This window comes from Lates calcarifer, linkage group LG24 (assembly GCF_001640805.2).
Source record: "Lates calcarifer isolate ASB-BC8 linkage group LG24, TLL_Latcal_v3, whole genome shotgun sequence".
In the NCBI taxonomy this organism is placed as follows: domain Eukaryota; kingdom Metazoa; phylum Chordata; class Actinopteri; family Centropomidae; genus Lates; species Lates calcarifer.
In genome coordinates this window covers 10,142,592-10,161,909 of record NC_066856.1, presented here as the reverse complement: position 1 = coordinate 10,161,909, position 19,318 = coordinate 10,142,592, and the positions used below count along the sequence as shown (strand labels likewise).

The window sequence follows — 19,318 nt, the reverse complement described above, 5'->3', positions numbered from 1 at the left end:
ACTTGAAGCTCTGTATTTACGTCCCAACAGATATATTCCATTTGACAATGAGCAGCAACTAGAGGGACGTTTTAAACATAATTTTAAAGTTGGCTTCCCTGCGCTGCCTCCCCTGTTTTCCTTAAGGAAACAGCGGTGTTCCCTATCATATTTCTTTTCTGCGTGTAACAAGTGCTGCTGCGCGACTTTTTGAATCCAACAGTCTGTTTCAGCACCTCGGACAGCGACTAAAGCAGCTGCGTCTCAGTCTTCTGGAGGCCTTTGAGCTTTTTCTTCAGCCTTATCCCCCCTTTAAACTGAAAGGCAGGTGAATAAAAAGTGATAAATGCGCTTAGCCTATACAATACAATATCTTTTATTAAGCGGGACATATAGGGATTCTTCTATTATTTCCACAATGTACATTTGGTGAGCAACGTCACTGAACATTAAATCAGTCAAAGCTACGCAGATTCCGAAATGTAGAACACACAATAATGTGAATATGTACTTTATAAATTATATAATTATTATTATTTTTTTTAATAAAAGGGCTCTAAGTCGTCTCCGGTGGCTGAAATATGTCGCCTTTTTTCTCTTTTAATAAACTCGTCGGCGGCCTACATTTGGCTTATTTTCAATATGTTCAGCATCCAAACGCAACACCATTGACAGCACAAAACATAAAAGGAAAAAACTTCCATTCGTGCAAAAAAAATGCCTTGGGTGTGAAAGCACTTCTTCTCTGGATGTCCATAATTCCATATAACTTCACTTGGACGGAAACCATATATTCTTTAAGGCTATACAAACATAAAATAGAGCATAACACACTCGGCCTGTCCAGGACATCAGTTCTTCCACTTCCACATCTTCTTCCCCTTGTCCATTTCTCTCAGGTGCACCCGTTTGTCTGTTGGCAAAGTTTTTTGTTTTCCAAGCAAGAAAAAAATCCACATACCCGACAAGCACGCGCCACTGGCCGATCAATACGTTTAATCATCCAGATTGCGTTAAAGTTGACTGATGGATTTGAATATATGAAACTCCAAGGAAACGTTCATATTTGACTAGATAGTGGACGAGTGTAGGTATACAGATATTCGTCGGCTTCCTTGGCTGACAGTTATTTAAGTTAAAAATAAATGGCATGTTTTTTTTCTTTTTGTGTGGTTTTTTTTTCCTGTTCCTCAACCTAAAGCAGAGAGTTCCGTGCGACGTGGATCATCGCAGATTAGATTATAGAGGAAAGACTAGAAAGCCTGAGAAGGTGGAGTATTTCCATCCACCCATTAGGGTGCCCCGTTCCAGCTTCAGATAGACCCGGTCCTCCCGTTCGACCATCAGCAGTACTCCGTTGCTGGCCGCCTCTCTCGTAACGTCCTGGTCACCGGCGAATGCTGATATAACCGGATAATCATTCTGCATCAGGTTCACCTGCAGGGAGAGGCAGACACAGGCTTGTTGTTTAGTCCTACGTGCTAAAATGTGACAAAAATGCTGCATGCTATCTGACAGTTGCTCACCTGTATGGTTTGTCTGTTGTAGACCTTTACCACGTGAAAGCTGAAACTATAAATCCCCCTCCTTGGAGCCTGGAAAACACTTGCTTTGAGATCGAAATGGTTGCCGATGTTCACTAAAACCTGTGACCAGAAAAGGGCGCACAATGAGACAGCGCTCCATTTTTCCTCCATGTGCATGCTTCACTTAACACAACAGCTGCTACTGTAGTAGTGCATTGTTTGTCTCTGCTACGCACAGTGACTACAGACAGGCGTATCAGACATAGCCTGGTTCTTGGTATGCCAAACGTTTCAGGCTGCACTTCAGTCGCAGTTTGGGATGGTTCCCAATTTCATGCGTATTAACAGGCCCCTGTCCAAAGCCCCTCAGTGAAAACTTATTGGAACATGCCTACCAGAAGCTACAAAATGGCACATGTTGATTCGGCCTAGGCCTAATGCGCATATGTGATAAATGATCCTGCGTGGATGATCGTTTGTTTTGGCAGCGCGTCTCCAAATCACGCCAGTTACGCAGAACATTAAATGAAGGGAAAACTGCATTTAAGTTAGAGATACTCAGGGCTCAGCTCACACAGAGCAGAACGGTGATAGGAAATCAATGAAACATGACCTTAAACAAGTTATGTACGCCCACGGGAAAAAGGAGAAGAGGGGGGGGTGAAACAACAAAAAGAAAACATTGATGGGGCTAAGACATTAGGCCATTGGTGGGCTATGTTAGAGCTAAATTCAGTGGACATCTGACCTGGTCAAAATAGATGGTCATGGACGTGTTGCTCATCTCTGACGGCTCATGGTTGGTTCCACGCACGGCGGAAAAAGCCACCTTTGCCCCAGCGGAGCGGACTGATATGCCAAGCGAGGAGGTGACCGCTCCGTCCGAAGAAGGGTTCGAATCGCACACCACGAGACACTTCCCTTCGAGCACGATGGGCTCCGTGTCGTTCTGGCCGAGGCATAGAGCCACGCCGCATCCCAAGAGGAGGGCCAGTGCCAGCATGGCACAGGGTCCCGGGCAGCGCGCTGGCACCATGGTCAGATCGCTGATCCCGTGCACACTGATACAGCCCGGCAGCCCCTTGGAGGTTTGTTAGTATTCGATCACCTGGTCCAGACTTACTCCCTTCTCTCTTCCCCTCTCTCTTTTCCTCTATCTGTGATGCTCCCTCACTCTCTCAAACACCCTCTGACACACAGACGCACTCAGAGACTCTCTCCGGCTGAGACTCCCCTCCCTCCTGTGCGTCTTAGTTGATTTTGGGAGAGTATTCAGGCAACTGTTGTTGTAAATCCTGATGATAAGAGAAGAAATGAGAGTTTTCACGTCAGGCAGCAGTAGGACATAGATTTTAAACAGTTTAGATATCAAACTTGAGTATAATTTCTGTGCGTAAAATGGCTATCGCGCGTAAAATGAAAGGCTGCCGTTTTCAGTAAATGCAAAAATCTGAATAATCACGTTGTAGGTATGCATACTCATTTTCTGTTACCAACTATCTGTGCTACTGCGGAATGTTTCCTATGGAAATGTGCGTCGCCGTACTTTGTAACAATTTATAATATCAATGGAAGAGATGATGCAGTTACCTTCTACCCTAGTTTTAAGTGATAATGATGGTGAAACAAGCACTTTGCAGGTTTATCTGTTGAGAAAAAAGGTAAATCACGACCTACCTCTGCTACCCATCCCGCTGGTGTGCTCTCTGTCTCTCTCGCAGACTGTGAACTGAGCGCTCAGATCGCTGGTGCAAAAAAAAAAAAAAAACAAGAAGAGTCTCTGGGCTCCCTTTCGAGGGACAACTCACGCCCATTCTTTGTGTGGAGCCACTGCAACGAAGACTTCCTCTCAGAAGTATCCCCCGCAAATTAAGAGCACACGCGTGGATTAATGGGTTTGTTTACATATTAATCAGTTCAATGCTGTGAAGCTCGGGGGCCCCTCAGGACGGCAGAGATCACTTGCTCTCTCGGCGCCTGTCATTTATATGCTGTGGGTTTCTCATGTCTCACCCTGCTTAATCTGAAATGAAAGGGGCTGCAGCGGATAACCTTGCTGTTGCATGGTACATTCGGCATGCATGTGTATGTTACTAATTTGAGACTTAAACGAGCATTTTTATGAGTCCAATAAAGATACTTGTGCGCCATCCAGTGGTGCATTTTAATTGTGCAGAATGTCTTCCATCTGCTTTTCAGAGGTACATACAGATAGCATGAGAGTGATTAAAATAATATAGTTGTGTGGTATCTGCCTTGCATATTTTATTGATAGAGGCGTGTTCTGGTGTCAGCAAATTACACATGCACATCACACTTAACAAACACCCCACAAGCAAATTAAAAGCAGGTGACACTTCAGAAAATGCTCACTTCACATAGATAGAGTGACCTCTCTGTGCCACCCTTAGCCTTTCTTTTCAATTCTTGACATGTCATCATCTTCTGAAGAGCTCTGTGTAGAGGTTCCCTACCAGTGCTCCATACCCCTGAAGGGTCTGAGAGTGGGCTTGGTTGGACCTTTAACGAGCTGTCATTTTCCCTACTTGAACATATGCTAACTGGATACATTATGCATGGCGCTCACATTTGCAGAGGAAGGCGCTGTATAGACTGTCTTCAACTTCATGCAGGTCGAGTAAATAGCAGGAGGGAGAGACATTATTTCTTTCAACATAAGTCATCAGGACTGGAATTTGAATTATGAATACAAGCGAATAGATAGAGGTGAGGGCAAAACTAAATCTTTTACTTAAAGGCACATGGATAAGCATTAAAAGCCTTGACAGAACATACAGAGGATGTGGTTACATTTCTACCAGCTGCTTTCATAAATGTCTTTGTAAAATACTTCACATGACTTATGCAGTATGAAGAAAAGACAAAATTTTAGACTTAATCATGTTGATCCTTCCCCCATCTTTCTCAGGCCCACACTGCACTGTCAGAGCTGACTGACAAACCATGCGGAAGAGTGACATCAGGTATCCAAGAGTCACAACTGACCCCAGGCCTTCAGAAGGACACATAGCTACAGAAAACATCAAATGTCAAGTAAGGAGGGGGGAACATGCAAGGGAAAGAGATGTGGCCTACATGGCATTACCATACCAGGGGCTGCCGTTGCCCTAAAAGGGACTTCACTTCCATCAGGGAAGCTGATCGGCGAGACTGACAACCGCGTTATGGTTATTTTCCCTGACAGCTAGCGGAGCCTACTGGCTTCCAGGAACGGGGAGGTCGATTATGTGGTGGGTCTTAATGCGAGCCATCTGCTTTTGCAAGGAAAATGACTTAGGTTCAGTCTGGTTGGTTTCGTGTTCGTCTGTACAAATCACACAAGTATGTATGTATGTTAGTATGATTCCCCTAACTTCTATTCTGTTGAATGTGGGAGTCATTTTTTTAGTAATCTTTCTGTCATATACCTCACACAGTTTGTCCTATACTTCTGTTGCAAATATTATGCACTAAAACTCACCACCACCATATGCTTCATGAGGTCTAAAATACCAAATTTAAAATAAATATCTCTCTGTCCATCTGTCTGCCTGTCCATCTGTCTGTGTGCAGCTATAAATGAGTCTGTATCTTCATATGTGAAATGAGGTCAGACTCTTAAACAACTTCATTTGTGAGCTCTCTCTCTCTCTCTCTCTCTCACACACACACACACACACACACACTCTCTCAGTGCAGCCCTAACAGAAACCTCTGAGAGCGATGGAGGGAGATTGTGTTATGTCGCTCTTGTCTTACATCAATGAGATGTGACCTCTATCTTAGCATGTGTGAAGAGACAAATAACATCAATCTTCCCTGTTATTCCCGTGCTTGTACTGGGCTAAGACCCTGATGAGGAATTATATTGCCAACCCTGAGAAAGGTTATAACATACCAAACTGTGCCTGCTAGAGCTTACAGCAACTGGTATTACTCTGTGTGTGTGTGTGTGTGAGTGAGTGTAATGACATTGTGAAATCTGTTTATTCAGTTCCATTGAGGGACAAATACCAGGTTCTGTCAAGGTAATCCCTCTAATTTTAACAGTAATTTGAAGTAGGGTTAGAGTTATGCATGGGTGGTAATGGTTAAGTCTCCAGGCAGTGAACTGCAATATGCATGTCCATACACTGAAAATATATCTCAACAGTTTATTACAGCCTCATGTTCAAAAATAAACAAAATAATATGTTCAAAATAATCAGAAATATCTCCTATGGTGAATTTATCTAGAACCAAGTGTTACACAGTTGCATTGATGAAGGTAACATCTGAATTGTTTTTATTACATCTGAAATGGCATGTTGAAAGGTGCCCCTCACCCAGTGACAGCTGGGAGTCTATCCCAACTGTCACTGGGTGCTGTATACTTTGTTTACAGTCTATGATTCAATGAATATTTTCCCGCTTTTATTTTGAAGGCAAATGTGCACCCTTCCCACCGGAAACCTTGTTACTGCTCGTGGAAGGAACTTGACCGAGCATCGCCATGGCAACTGGACGCGAAGAGTTATGAAATTCAACACTATCTCGGTTGTTCTTTGACACAGCGATAGCTACACAAAGGTAGAACCATAGAACTAATTTTGTTTATTTTGGCAACCCATTAGGTTGTAACCGAAGTTTACGCTGAGGTGTTACTCCGTAGCTTGTAAGCGCTGTCAAACAAACTTTGTGTTTTTATGGCTCGGTTTCACATAGCTCTGTTTACCAGCCAACCGGAAGTCAATTCATTCCTATGAGAACCTCCGTGAAACACCCTCTTCCGTTATTTCCCGTCCAGAATTAGCTTCTATCCATATTTTGATAACCATGGTAACATGCTAGCTTCGTAATTTATACAGTGCATGCATAGCGGTTGGCCATATACCTGACAAACCAACCTACTCAGAGTCCATAGTCCATAGGACTGGACGGTGAGATACAGACAAAATGAGCTTTTAAATTGACGCGTCTATCCATCTGTAAAGACACGCATTTCTTTGCATTGAACACTAGGGGGTGTACTCCGTGTATAGTAGGAATCACTGACACAAAGCAATGTGTAGAAACCATGGTGGAAACGAGGCGTTAAGCTCGTTGCAAAAATAAATGCCCATGTATCTGTCTTTAAGGGTTCAAGACCAGTGAAACAAATGGCAACATCAAAAGAAGTTACTTCCAGAGTGCGGGCAGCGAGGACGTCCAAAAGAGCTGATAAATCATCTCAGAACTTTATGGAAAGGTAATCTATCAGAACATGCTCACATTTTGACCCGTGTGGCGTTAAACACTTGAGCTGGGCTGTGCTCAGAAACTGTGGCAAGTCAATGCTGTATTGCCCCCCAAGGAAAAATGATTTATAGACAGTTTTTGTAGATATAAAAACACAGGGAGATCAATACGGATGGAAGATACTTCGCTACACGTTCAAATTAGGCAATCTCCTCGATGAATGTAGGCACTAAATGCAGCAATGAAACGTCAGGTTTTCTTCACTACACACAAAACTCTATTTTCACCACATCGCTTTGTCTCTTTGAACAAGTATGCACTGTCAAATAAGAGTAATATTAAGCAACTTTGTTATAGATTTTGCCTGACAAACACCTGACTCACTTGCCTTATATGTAGTTTAGATTAGGGCTGCCACAAACAGATATTTTCATCATTATTTTTCAATGATCAACCATTAAATCTAAAAAACATAAAAAATGAAAAATGCCTGCCTTAGTTTCTCAGAGACAAATAACCAATGCTCTAAAAATAAGAGATTTCAATTTACAGTTATAAAGAGTAAAGTCAGTAGAACCTCACATTTGAGAAGCTGGTACAAGAGAATGTTTGCATTTTTTTCTTTGCAAGAGGCTGCGATGGCAATGTTGGCCTTTCTGTCAATCCACCACATTTGTCCAGAGTAACATATTTCAACAACTACTGGATGGATTGCCATGAAATTTCGTTCAGACTTCCATGGTCACCACAGGATGAATCCTACAGACTCAGGATGATTTGAACAACAGAGGTTATTTCTAATAATTTTCTAAATTGGGAAATCCTAAATAGTTGTACAGTGCACTGGTTTAAGAACAGCACAGTACCATCTGTATGTGCCAATTTACTGGCAGTGTTGTGAAAATACTGGAAGTTCAACTTGTGACGGACTCATTCCTAGCCACCTTCTCCTTTTTACCCAGACTCTTAGAACTGTCAAAAATGACTTCGCACAGCACCTCTGCATGTTGACAGCTCCAAATGTCAGTGAGAGGTTAACTGTTTGAGTCATTTGAATTTTAAAGCTGAAGTATGTAACGTTCCCAGTGTGAAACTTACACCAGATATGATTTATTCATTTAGTGTTGCATTTAGATGTTGTTTCATGTGGTTGTTGATGTGCAAAGAAATGACAGTGATTCACCAGGCAGGTAATGTGAATATATTATTGCCTCAAATCATTTAATTGGCAGATATTGGCATCATTATCCAGGACAGGTGTAAGCAGGCAAACCTGATCAATATTTCTCAGTAACAGATATGGAGAGTATGTCCAACCAAGAGAAATGTGTTCTTTTAAATGTTACGGGACACTAAACCATGCAGATACTTATAAGAATGATAATAAACATTACATATAACAGATCAGTTTGCCTCAGTATCCAAGCATACTCATATTTATCAGAGAAAGATAAGAGTGCTTCTTGCTTGTTCACAGTTTGGCTCTCACCCATTCTTAAATTCATCACTCCCTGCATAGTGAGAAGGGCCTTCTTCTGACACCACTGTTCTATCTGAGCAAATGTGGTGGATCTACTGGGTGTCAATTAAGGAGGGTGTGACACTCTCCACTTTTGATTTGGGATTTACATGTATTTTTATCAGAGTGCTTTACAAAACAGTGAGTCATTCACATTGTTCATATCTTGTTTGTTTTTTTCCACATCTACATGGGTCATTTCATCTTGTTGCCAGAAGTGTATGGTAAGATTGCCAAGTAGCCTGTCGAGAGCACATTTGTCTCATACGCTGATGCCTCTAAAGAACTGCATGCTGAACAACAGGTGGCATGAAAACACTGGTGTCACTTCCTTGTTCTGATGTCTAATTACCTTTTTCGCAGACTGCCATCTGAGATCCTGATTAAGATTCTGTCATACCTGGATGCCTCTGCTCTTTTCAGCATCAGCCATGTCAATAAGCTCTTCTACCAGCTTGCCAGTGATAAGTAAGTATCAGCCAAGTCTTATTAATGCAACATACACAGTATATTATACAAATGAGTGTTGATCTGATCCAACAGTCAATAAAGACAGTATTCTTACAAGTCAGAAAATTTCTGAACTAGGGCTGAATAATACAAGCAAGTACGATAATTATTTTGAGAGATATTGCAATACACGTCACGATTTTAGTGGGAATTTTTGCATTCCTTTGTATTCATTTTCACTGAAAAAAAATTTAAATGATCATGACCTATTTTTGCTGGGGTTTGTACTAAACAATCACATTCATTTACATCTGGATAATATGATTTGAAGGTTGGGACATCTCCGTAACACCACAATGATTAATTTATGATGGTATGTTGTGGCACATTTTACCTTTATCAAAAAAACTAAAGGTCCTGTGATTTGATATTGCATAGCCTTGTTGAAATTTCAGTGACATTTTGAATAACTGTTCAGCTCTAATCAGAACATTGCACTTCAAAAAATGTATTTATATTATTTTTGTCTGTACTCGAATCCTCAAAGTTAAATAAAAGAGAATACGTGAAGTGTACTCTACTGGAAACTGGTTGAAAATTGTTGACTGCATTGGCAATAAGTGAACTTCTAATTAAATGAACTGTTAAAAGGACCCAGTTTAAGAACCTAACTTGATGAAATGGAGATTTTTTGCAGCGTGACAGTGCTCCTGTAAACAGAGACGAGCAACGTCTTTGTCTTGCATCACAAATGGCTCACTTAAAGAACAACTCCTAGGTCCAAGTGAGTTAACGTCTATGAAAATGATGATGATAGGAACAGATTTTTAAAAAGAAAAACAATCTATACATACTACACAGTGCCATCTGGATTTACTTTTTTAAAGCAGTTTTCATGTCCATCTCAAAACAGAGAAGGTGGATGAGACAACACAATAATTGACACAGTCTTCTAATTTTGAGGCTAGAATGGGGAGAAATAATGGCCATTGGTAATAAATGGGGTTGTGGTGTGAGGGGAACCAGTGGAGAACTGGGATGGTGTCTTGTTGGCTGACCAGCATTCGCTAACATCACTTAATAGTGTTGTAAATTTTGCTATCACATTTGATCACATTTAGTGTTCATCTAAAACTGGCAAGAGAAAGGATTGTTGCAACAGAAACTAATTTGCAGGGATCAGCTTGGTGTCCTGACAGGCTGTAATTTGTGCAGACAAACACAATAATTGATGAAATTATGGAAAATGGTGATGCAAACTACTACTGCAACTACTGTTAAAAGACTCGGTATAAGACAGCTGCACAGACTCACTACTGTACTACTTGCTACCTCTCATTGTGATATGGAGAACTCCCTCATGTGACGTCATGTGACAGTGTTCTTCAGGGCATTGCTCAAAACACCTACTTTTTCTATGAATGTCTGTTTTTATGGCTTGTAATATGCACAGTACCATACAGTAACTTTTCAAAGCATAATTTCCATGAAGCGTACAGTAAATAAATCTGCATATTAATGTTTTTTTTTCAGCCAAAACACAAATGACAGACACACATATTTTTTGCTGTTGGTGTAAACAAAAAGCACATTAGACATATATAACGTAATTCTGTCATTATTTCTTAACGTTATTTTCACTCACTGCAATCTCTCACCTTTCTTTGCCTCCCTGTACGTATGTAGTGCCCTCTGGAACAAGATATATATTGCAGAGTTTGGGAAGAATAAAAAGTCCAAGCCCAAATCCAAGAACATGGATGATGAGCTGCTGCTAAAGATGGCCACAGTGGATCTGCAGGATTGCGCTGCTGGCTACTGGAAGTGGCTGTTCTTTAAGACTGTAGCTGCATGTGACATGAACAAGTGGAAGAGACATCTTGGACTCATCAACCGTCACACTGGGCTGCCCAGTCAAACAGAGCGGGTTCTCAGGTAAGAGACAGAGCGATGCAAAAGCTATGCCTTTATAAACCACTTAGATGAAGCACCTGAGGTGTATGATTTGTTTAATGTACCAGATACTCAATTTAATTCAGCAGACACTTGAGTAGCCTGACAAGTGCTGCTTGTGAGTTAAACTAATCAAGTGTTTCTATGTGTTTCATTTCAAGCATTTGAAAATCTCAGTTATGAGAAATAGGTCTTGAAGTGTGTCTTGAAGTATGTTGACCACCATGTGTATACCATACTGTAATATGTGTTTGCCCTCTGTTTGATATGTCTAGCTGTTTTACAATTGGAAGAAGCTTTGTGAGGTATCATGGGAACCCTTGCACTGTTTGTGGTTAGCAAACAGTAAAACTTTGGAGATCCTTCCTCACTGTCAAGATAGTTCAAGGGTAGAGACTAGAGGACAGTTCAAAGCCGCTGGCAATCAAAAACAAAACATGGTTTGTTTTTCATATCGCACTTAATGACACTTTCTTATTAAAGGTGATACAGGAGGTCTCTGTCTGAATGTGATGTCTGCTCAGGGGGATGCCAGCACGCAGGGGAAAGCTCCCTCACCACCTCCACTGCGGTTTCTGCTGTGTTTTTATAACCTCTGATTAGAGGCTGTGCAGCACTCAATTTTGAGTTCTGTGGCAGTCGCTGTGGTACAGAGGGGAAGTAGAAATAATTGTGTTCCTTGCAGAGGCTGTCTGAATTGTTGAAATAAATTACTTAGCCCCCCAACCCCTCATCCACGACACACACATGCACACAAACACACCCTCTCCTTCCTCCCACCTCCCACCAACTCAGACAATTCCCTGTGGGGGTTTGTCTGTTAGAAACACTGAGGAGCATGCGATTTACCTTGGTAATAATCATTTCACAAGACATCACACATACAGACAATGCAGAGTGAAATCCCCTGGGTCATCTGGGGCCTCCTGGGCTGCTCCAGTTTTTAGCTTTGTTCCTCTACTTAATTGATATTGGATGGTGCCTCAGCGAGACACCGGCTGCATCACAGTAGGGGCAGCCCTGAATCACAGTTTAGACAGAATTGGATCAAGAGATTTATCACAACAGCTGCGGTTTCATTTCATTCGTTGCATATCATTTCATTAGTGAGAACAGCTTAACCACAGTCAAACTACTCCCTGCTACTGTCAAAAGAAACGTAATGGCCATTAAACTCAATAGTTTGCATGATTTGAAGAGCGAGAGTCAGTTTTACCCAACATTGCCCAATTATTTGCATTGTATTAACCTAGAATAAATGTATTGAAGATTTGTTTTTTGTTCATTACTTGCAATTCACTGGTGTCTTTATGTAGCTATCTGGGAATATTAAGTGAGTTATATCCCATTTTATAAAGAGAGAGCCTGTTAATTTAAGCTTTGTTTGTGTTTGAACCAGCAGCTAAGCTCTCAGCCACTCTCCCCTCTGTCACACTACACCATTTATTAACAATTGTACATGCAAAACCCCAAATATCTCTCTCATCATATTCTAGAAACTTGCACGTCACCTGGGAGCTGACGGTCTCTGATAAGTCAGGACGTGAGGGCACATTGGAGCTGAGCTGGTCTCACTTCTGTGAGACTTCTGTGTCTCTGTGCTGGAGCGGAGGAGGCTGGTTGCCCAACTACCAGCAGATTTCCACCCTTCAACTCTACGGTGTCAGGAGGATAGCCCTCAGCTGTCCTGGCCTAAAGAAGTAAGAGAGGAGGTGTCCATCTCCACTCTATCTGTTGGTTTCCTCTTTTCTCTCAGTAAAAAAAAAAAAGCTATGGTTTTCTTCTGCTTGCTCTGTCAGACCTGGCTGGAGATCCCTCATGGCCAAGATAGACGTACAGACTTTAACTAAAAGCGTGCAGGTCATTGGTCAGGACAGACTGGTCGAACTGAAGCTGCTACAGCCTGGGATCATCATCAGTACCTGGAAGGTAATTAGCTTACAGTCATTCATGGCATTTTTTAATTATGATACATTTGTTTATAGTAGCAGGAGAGTGAGATATAAGAACTGAGGAGGAATTTAAGTGACGTCTCTCTTTGCAGGACCAGTGCTCCGTTGCCTTCATCATGTTCACCCTCCACTTCCACAAGCTAGTGGAAAGAAGCATCCAGGGATCTTCTGTGTGGTAGGCTACACTTAAACAGGCATTACTTATTCTCATGCTTATGCGGTGTGCAGTGTATCACCATCAGATGGTTAGGGCTCAGATTCAAAGGATGCGATAACCGACAGGATTGATTTGATGCTCCTGGTGTGACCCATCTATGATTCACTGCAGGGTGAGATTTGAAGCGTCAGCATCAGTGGCACCTGTATTTCACCCACACAGAGGATAATGTGACTGTGCCACATTTTTATATGAAGAAGGTTATTCTTGTCGTGTGTCAGGACTAGTCACACCTGTAATTTATTTTCACTCATTAGCAGACCTGAAAACATAGAGAGCTGAGTGGAGAAAGTAGTTTTGTTAGTGTTAAGTTTGAATTAAAGTGACTGATAAGAAACCAGTTGGCAAATCAGAATTTCCCAGCCTGGAGGTCAGGAGCCAAGTAGACATTATTTTAAAATGTCATGAGCCACTGGCCCAAACCATACAGTGTTCAAATTTTATCTTCTATGCATCTGAAAATAAAAAGTAATTCAGGTTAGGGGATATTCAGCACTGGAGTTGCTGTGCTGTCTTTGAAAGTGCCTCACTGATCATCCATGAGCAGAGACAAAGCACCAGGCCTGAACAGCATTCTTAATACAGCTACATCTATTGAGAGTGTCGCTCTACAACAAAATGTGGACCTAGCCCCCTCTTCTGGTTTCTTGTGAGAGCACAGTACAACTACAGCACAACAGGATTATGGTCCACAAGAGTAAAAAAATCTGAAATGACTCCTAATGAAACACCTTTTTCTTAATGTTCTCTACACACACCGCAGTCTGAAGGTAATTTACCTTTTTACTTTTTTCCTCCTCCAGCCCCTACGTGGAGCCACTGGTCAAACCCCCTTTTGATGACATAGACCCCGAATTTGGTCTCCATGGTTACCAATTACACATTGTTCTCCACAACACTGCATGCAAGCTGATGTCCGGAAGCTTTTCCCAGCTCTTCTGCCGCAAAAGTAATTTATTTATTCACCTATATAATGTATCTACGTATACTAAGTTATGTTGTACAAATTATGCTGACAAAATATGAGGTATGTACAGTGCTGTATGAGATTTAAAAATCTAGTCTCTCTGATAAGAGTGGGTGTGATTTGACATAACTTTTCAATAAATACAGAGCATTCATTCATTCATTCATTATCTATAAAGGCTTATCCATTATGGGTTGCAGGGGAGCAGGAGCCTATCTTAGCTGACATTGGGCAAGAGGCGGGGTACACCCTGTACTGATCGCCAGTCCATCGCAGGGCTAAATACAGAGCATGGTTAATAATAACAAGAAGTATAAGTATAGTATAGTCATTACTACTATAAGTTACTTGACTTATAGTAGTAATGACTCCTCATGTTCAAAATCTTATTGTATAATTTACCTTACAGCTGTGAGACAGGTACATTTTTCATTTGTATTTGTGGAAAACCTGCACAATCTACCAACACACTGGCACAATACACACTTTAGCATTTTAATACTTATATTACTTTTATATATTAATATTTTTATCTTCAAATCTTTATAATTTATATTTATATTTTGAATTACATGCTGTGTGATGTTGCCTTTGACCAGCTCAGATCTGTGATGGACTGATCCAGCTGAATGCCATTAGCAGGACAAACCTGTCTCAGCACACACCTCTGTCAGGCAACATCACCCTACCCTGGAAGTGTGAGGCCCTGCAGGGCAATACAGAGGTACTACATATTCTGTTGGCTACTCACACACTGTTCCGCTTTGTGCTATTGGAGGAAGGAAATGAATGCCTGAAGCATCCTAAGTATGTTGCTGACAAGTGGTAAAAAGTGCTAAAAAAACAAAAAGAAACTATGTCCTGTTTTCATAGTGATGATCACAGACCTATTAAAAAGTTAATTTTAGAATAACAACCCAGAGTGGGGCCCAAATCACTGCTCTGGTTCTCTGAGATAAGGAGAATACAGCTAAAATCTCACATTTCATCATAAATTGTGACACTTTTGACTTAATGTAATAGATGTGTTCATGGATAAAGATTTTCAAGCTGACATACTGTAGTGTAGTGAAACCACAATCAAGTCACAGCACTGATAGTCCACACAGAAAAGAGGTTTTGACATATGTTTACTTTTCTACTTCTTGCCAGAATTGCTGCATCATGAGTCTGACTCTGCTGGATGAATTCAAGAAACCCTTTTGGTGTGTCAGCTCTCCTGTTTCCATGAAGTTGGAAAAGACAACCGTCTCCTATGACTATGATGGTGAGCACTTCCTGATCCACTATCTGGACTCAGACGGTCAGGTAAGGATGGAACTTGTATGGATGGAGGAAGAGAAGCAGTTTGTCGTCATCAGTTTAGTCGTCTATGTGAGTGTTTCTAACGTCAACAAGTATTTCGGTAGAGATTACTGAACCTGCTGTATTTCTGGGACAAGTTTTGAGGTTTTCAATCATTACACCTGGATACTGTGACTTTACTTTTTTAATTTTTTTGTGGCAACCTGCACCTTTAAGCCTGGGTGACACATAGACACTCTAACTTTCCTGCGACGACTCACAGCTAGCACGCCATGTGCATCCACTCACTAAAGGAAGATGCCCAGTTCGTCACAGTGGACCAGTGTGTCCGCTGCTGAGTTCACCAGCTCCTGGTGAAGTCCATCTGTGTATAATGCGCTGTGGAGAAAACTGATTTGCTGTATGCTCTGTGTTTTGTCATCTGCTCGTGGCTTTTTGAGTTTGCTGGTTGTTATATAGCTAAAGGTCATGTAATAGATCTCAGGGGTTATCTGGGGAAGCTGAACCTGTAATCTAAACTAAAACAAACTTTATCCAAGTTGACTCTGGCTAGCACCCTGGCTGCTAGTTCTTACAGTATTTTAATGAAACAATAATATATCTTGGGACATCTAGTAGCGTAATGATAAAGGCACATACCACATAGCTGCAACATCCACAGTTTAATTCCCTGTTGGGGAACCTTTGTTACATGTCTCTCTGCCGTTGTTTTCTGTCTCTCTCTATACTGTTATATTAAAGCAAATGCTAATTGGACGTTTAATTATTATTTTATAACATTATTACTTATTGCCTTTTTGAATTGCATAATATAAATGTAATTTTAATGAATACTTCATTGATCATTTTGGATCAGTTAATTAATTTAATAATAATTAGTCTGTAATTATTCTAGTTACACACTTCAGATGCACTGTTCAAGGTGTTTTGACTATCAGTTACTAAAACTAATATTCAAACATCCTTATACTTTTTACAGAATACTTCATCATTTATAATTGAGTTGGTAATGCTGTAAATATTCTGTGGTTTTCTACATCTTTTCTTACAAAGGAATACTACTTGTTTTTGTGTCTATGCAATCTGTTGAAATTAAATTATATGGACAAAAGCTTCATAAGTTAAAAGAAGCCATCATTTTGTTGGAATTTAAGACAGAGGCAGATAGTTGCAGATGTGGATGTTTATCATGGTGACAACTGCCTTGACCCTCTCTAGCCCTAAAGGAATGCATGTTGAATATGTAAGCATTTTTCTACTCCGTATTTAAATAGAAACCTAAGCTTGGAGGTGATTCAGGTCATTTTCCCCAGCCTTATACTGTATTACTATTCCTCTATGACTAACTGACAAAGTTAATTTTTACATACACAATAAGATGTGTTTTTACAAGATTGAAGCAAAATTAAGACATGCTTTAAATGTATTAATGTAATGAAAGGTTTGTTGTTTTTGTATGATTCACGCAAACCAAGTTATGCTTCCCTATATCATGGCATTTATACCTTAACAACCACATTACCTCAATTGCATTGTCAGACATTATGCAGTTACTTTTAGATGAAAATTGAGTTTAATGTCCACACCCTGGGCAAGTCTGGCTACAGTGATAGAATTAGTGTGGGAGCAATTGTTGGAAACAGTTGCCATGCTGCTGATGGGCCAGCACTGCTGATGGCAATAAAATAAGGCAGGTCTCTAGATAATAGGATTTAGAGGCTTCCCTTCTTTTTCCCAGCGAGGGTCATCATCACCTTGAAAAGATGCTTATTTTTCCAAACACATCACCAACTACATTGGCACTAGATCCAAAATCATTTGGGGAAATGAGCCAGAGGGAAAAAAAACAGTATGTGTGATGAATTGTTTTTTGTCAAGAGCTTCACAATTGAATTGACTGCATCCAAGGCTGAGCTCCATCATGTCAGACTGACCAAATGTAAGAATGAGAGCCATATACAACTACATTGGATAGTTGACTTGGACACATAATACACTGAAAAATTACCTGATATTGACCATTAGTTGGACTGAATGATGTGCACCATGTATGACTTTCAAGTGTGTTACAATACATTTCCATTACAGTGACCTTCATACTCCTGTTTGCTGTCACATCAACTGTTGCAAACTGCCAATCCCTCATTGCCATTTTATTAGAAAAACCAGGAGCCAAGGGTATTGCGGGCTAGTGATGGACTCATAGGAACATAAAGCCAGTTAGTCACCGTAACGTCTAAACAAAGGGGACCATGGAGCCTTGACTGAGCACACTGCATGATCTACCTCTACTGGTGCAGAGAGTATTAACTTAATGCTCCTGCTGTGATTTTTAAAGAATTAAGAATTCCTAAAATCAAGCTATACAAGCATGCTGGTTCACAGTTATTTGAATATAGTTTAATATAAGCAGTTCTCCAGCAGATGGCTCTCTTTAGTAAACAATGAAAGCATCAGTAAACAGCGCAGTGGTTTTGATTTTCTCCATTCTTTCAATCTGTCCAAAGGCAATTGCAGAGAAACTTATAAATGTCTTACAGCAATGTAATTTCAGCACAATATGAGTGTCTTTTCTGTGAATGATTTCTGCTCTTTTCAGTGAATGTGTTGTCCTTTCCTCTTCTTCATGCTGTTTTTCTATCTCTTTTTCTGCTCTTGTGCAAAGTAATTACAAGCCTGTATGTTAATCACAACTTATAAAGACTTGAACACCAAATAACGATTAAGAAAGAACCCACAGCCAAACCACTGAATGGGTAAATTTAGTGACATAAAGCTTCATTAAACTCATCTTTCTTAGTTTCCTCACAGGCTAATCTTGGAAGAAAATTGCTTCCATTTTTAGCCTTTAATTCTCTCCCATGTGAGTGACCAGCTGGGTCTGCAAACTATTCAGCCTCAGAAGCCAATGACACAGTCCTTATTTAGTCCTCTCATTGGAGGAAAATAGACAACTAATGAAATGCACCAGGAGAGAGCTTGATTGTGTGTGTGGGTATTTTGTGTCTGGGTACACACATTCATACAGGCTTCTTTTGTTTTTATTTACAGCAGCCTTCTTAAATGAAGTTGCTGCCTTAAAAGAATATCAGAATTTAATTGACCCCCCCCCCCCCCGCCTGGGAGATAATCATAGCCTTTCTCCACACTGATGAGTGCAAAGCCTTCACATTTCCTATTCCCTAACATTCCACATTTATTACCCAGTTTGGTGAGTAGGTGAGGCCAGAAAAGTTAATTATGCTTGTAATGATCAGAAAAACATCGACCACAACAGTCCAAAACATGAATGCCAAAGCCCCATTAGAAGCTGCATAATCAAGCAAAAAGTGTTTTGTTGATGCCACAAAATAACAGATGGTCAGGGATTCACGTTGTTGGAAGTGAACTCTGCTACCATTGACCAGCAGACACCTACCTGATCTACTTTACATCTCATACTTTTTTGGTCACCCAGCAGACGTGGAGCTGGATGGTGAGCTTCAAGGGGTGGCAGTATTATAATAGGTTTGCGATGCCCAATAAGATCCTTGGTTTATTCTCCCCTTAAAATGGTGCATCAAGACCAGCCGGCTTGTGGAGAAATCCATTTATTTCAAAGCTGCTGCCTGTCCTATGCTCCAAGAGCTCAATGAGCAGTATGAGAGGAGTGCCATTCCTGCTGCATGGTTCAGGGTTGCATCAGTCTGCAATGACTATATACAGTAGAACAAATGTAGTACTACTGAATATCCCAGGTAGAGAATGATGTAACTCTCCCTCAACTAGAGGTGTTATTATGGTAGAAAGTACCTTAAAACACTTATTCAAAAACTGTACTTCAGTACAGTACTGAGTGATTTGTACTTCTCTTGAGTAATTCCATATTTGTACTTCACTACTCTGTATTTCATGGGTAAATAGTGTATGTTTTACTCCACTATATTTATCTGATAGCTGTAGTTACTTTAACATATGATACACAAAAAAGTATGGTTCTTTTTATAGCTTAAACCAGCCAAGAATATATAAAGTTAGCTGTACCTCGTCCAACTGCAAGATTAAAATGCTGCTGTGTTAATGTGTCAATAATAAACTACTCAGAAATGGGCAATTTTTGATTATAAATACCTTAACTCTTGATATATTAGAGTACATTTTGCTAAGACATCTCTGATTTTACTTGCGTACATTTTTTAAAGCAGGACTTTTACTTGTAAAACAGTTGCAATACATTGTGGTATGCTTTTTCTC

At 40.5% G+C, this 19,318-nt stretch overlaps 2 protein-coding genes across 3 annotated transcripts; one reads left to right on the top strand and one right to left on the bottom strand.

The window, feature by feature from the left end:
• Positions 1-339: 339 nt before the first annotated feature.
• Positions 340-3,556, bottom strand: cbln2b (cerebellin 2b precursor). Its single transcript, XM_018674006.2, has 4 exons — positions 3,183-3,556; positions 2,254-2,800; positions 1,506-1,625; positions 340-1,416 (listed from the first exon to the last, which is right to left on the bottom strand). The coding sequence occupies exons 2-4, from the start codon at positions 2,539-2,541 to the stop codon at positions 1,219-1,221; spliced, it is 606 nt and encodes a 201-aa protein (XP_018529522.1). The 5' UTR covers positions 2,542-2,800; positions 3,183-3,556; the 3' UTR covers positions 340-1,218.
• Positions 3,557-5,993: 2,437 nt separating this feature from the next.
• fbxo15 (F-box protein 15) lies at positions 5,994-18,817 on the top strand. Of its 2 annotated transcripts, none has more exons than XM_018674018.2 (10): positions 5,994-6,074; positions 6,623-6,732; positions 8,605-8,709; positions 10,378-10,626; positions 12,141-12,344; positions 12,444-12,573; positions 12,689-12,771; positions 13,617-13,762; positions 14,380-14,504; positions 14,933-18,817. In XM_018674018.2, exons 2-10 carry the CDS (start codon positions 6,644-6,646, stop codon positions 15,197-15,199), a joined length of 1,398 nt encoding a protein of 465 aa, XP_018529534.2. In that variant the 5' UTR covers positions 5,994-6,074; positions 6,623-6,643; the 3' UTR covers positions 15,200-18,817. The 2 variants fall into 2 exon arrangements, with proteins under 2 accessions (XP_018529534.2, XP_018529524.2); XM_018674008.2 differs by lacking the exon at positions 5,994-6,074 and adding an exon at positions 6,303-6,424.
• The last annotated feature ends 501 nt before the right edge of the window (positions 18,818-19,318 follow it).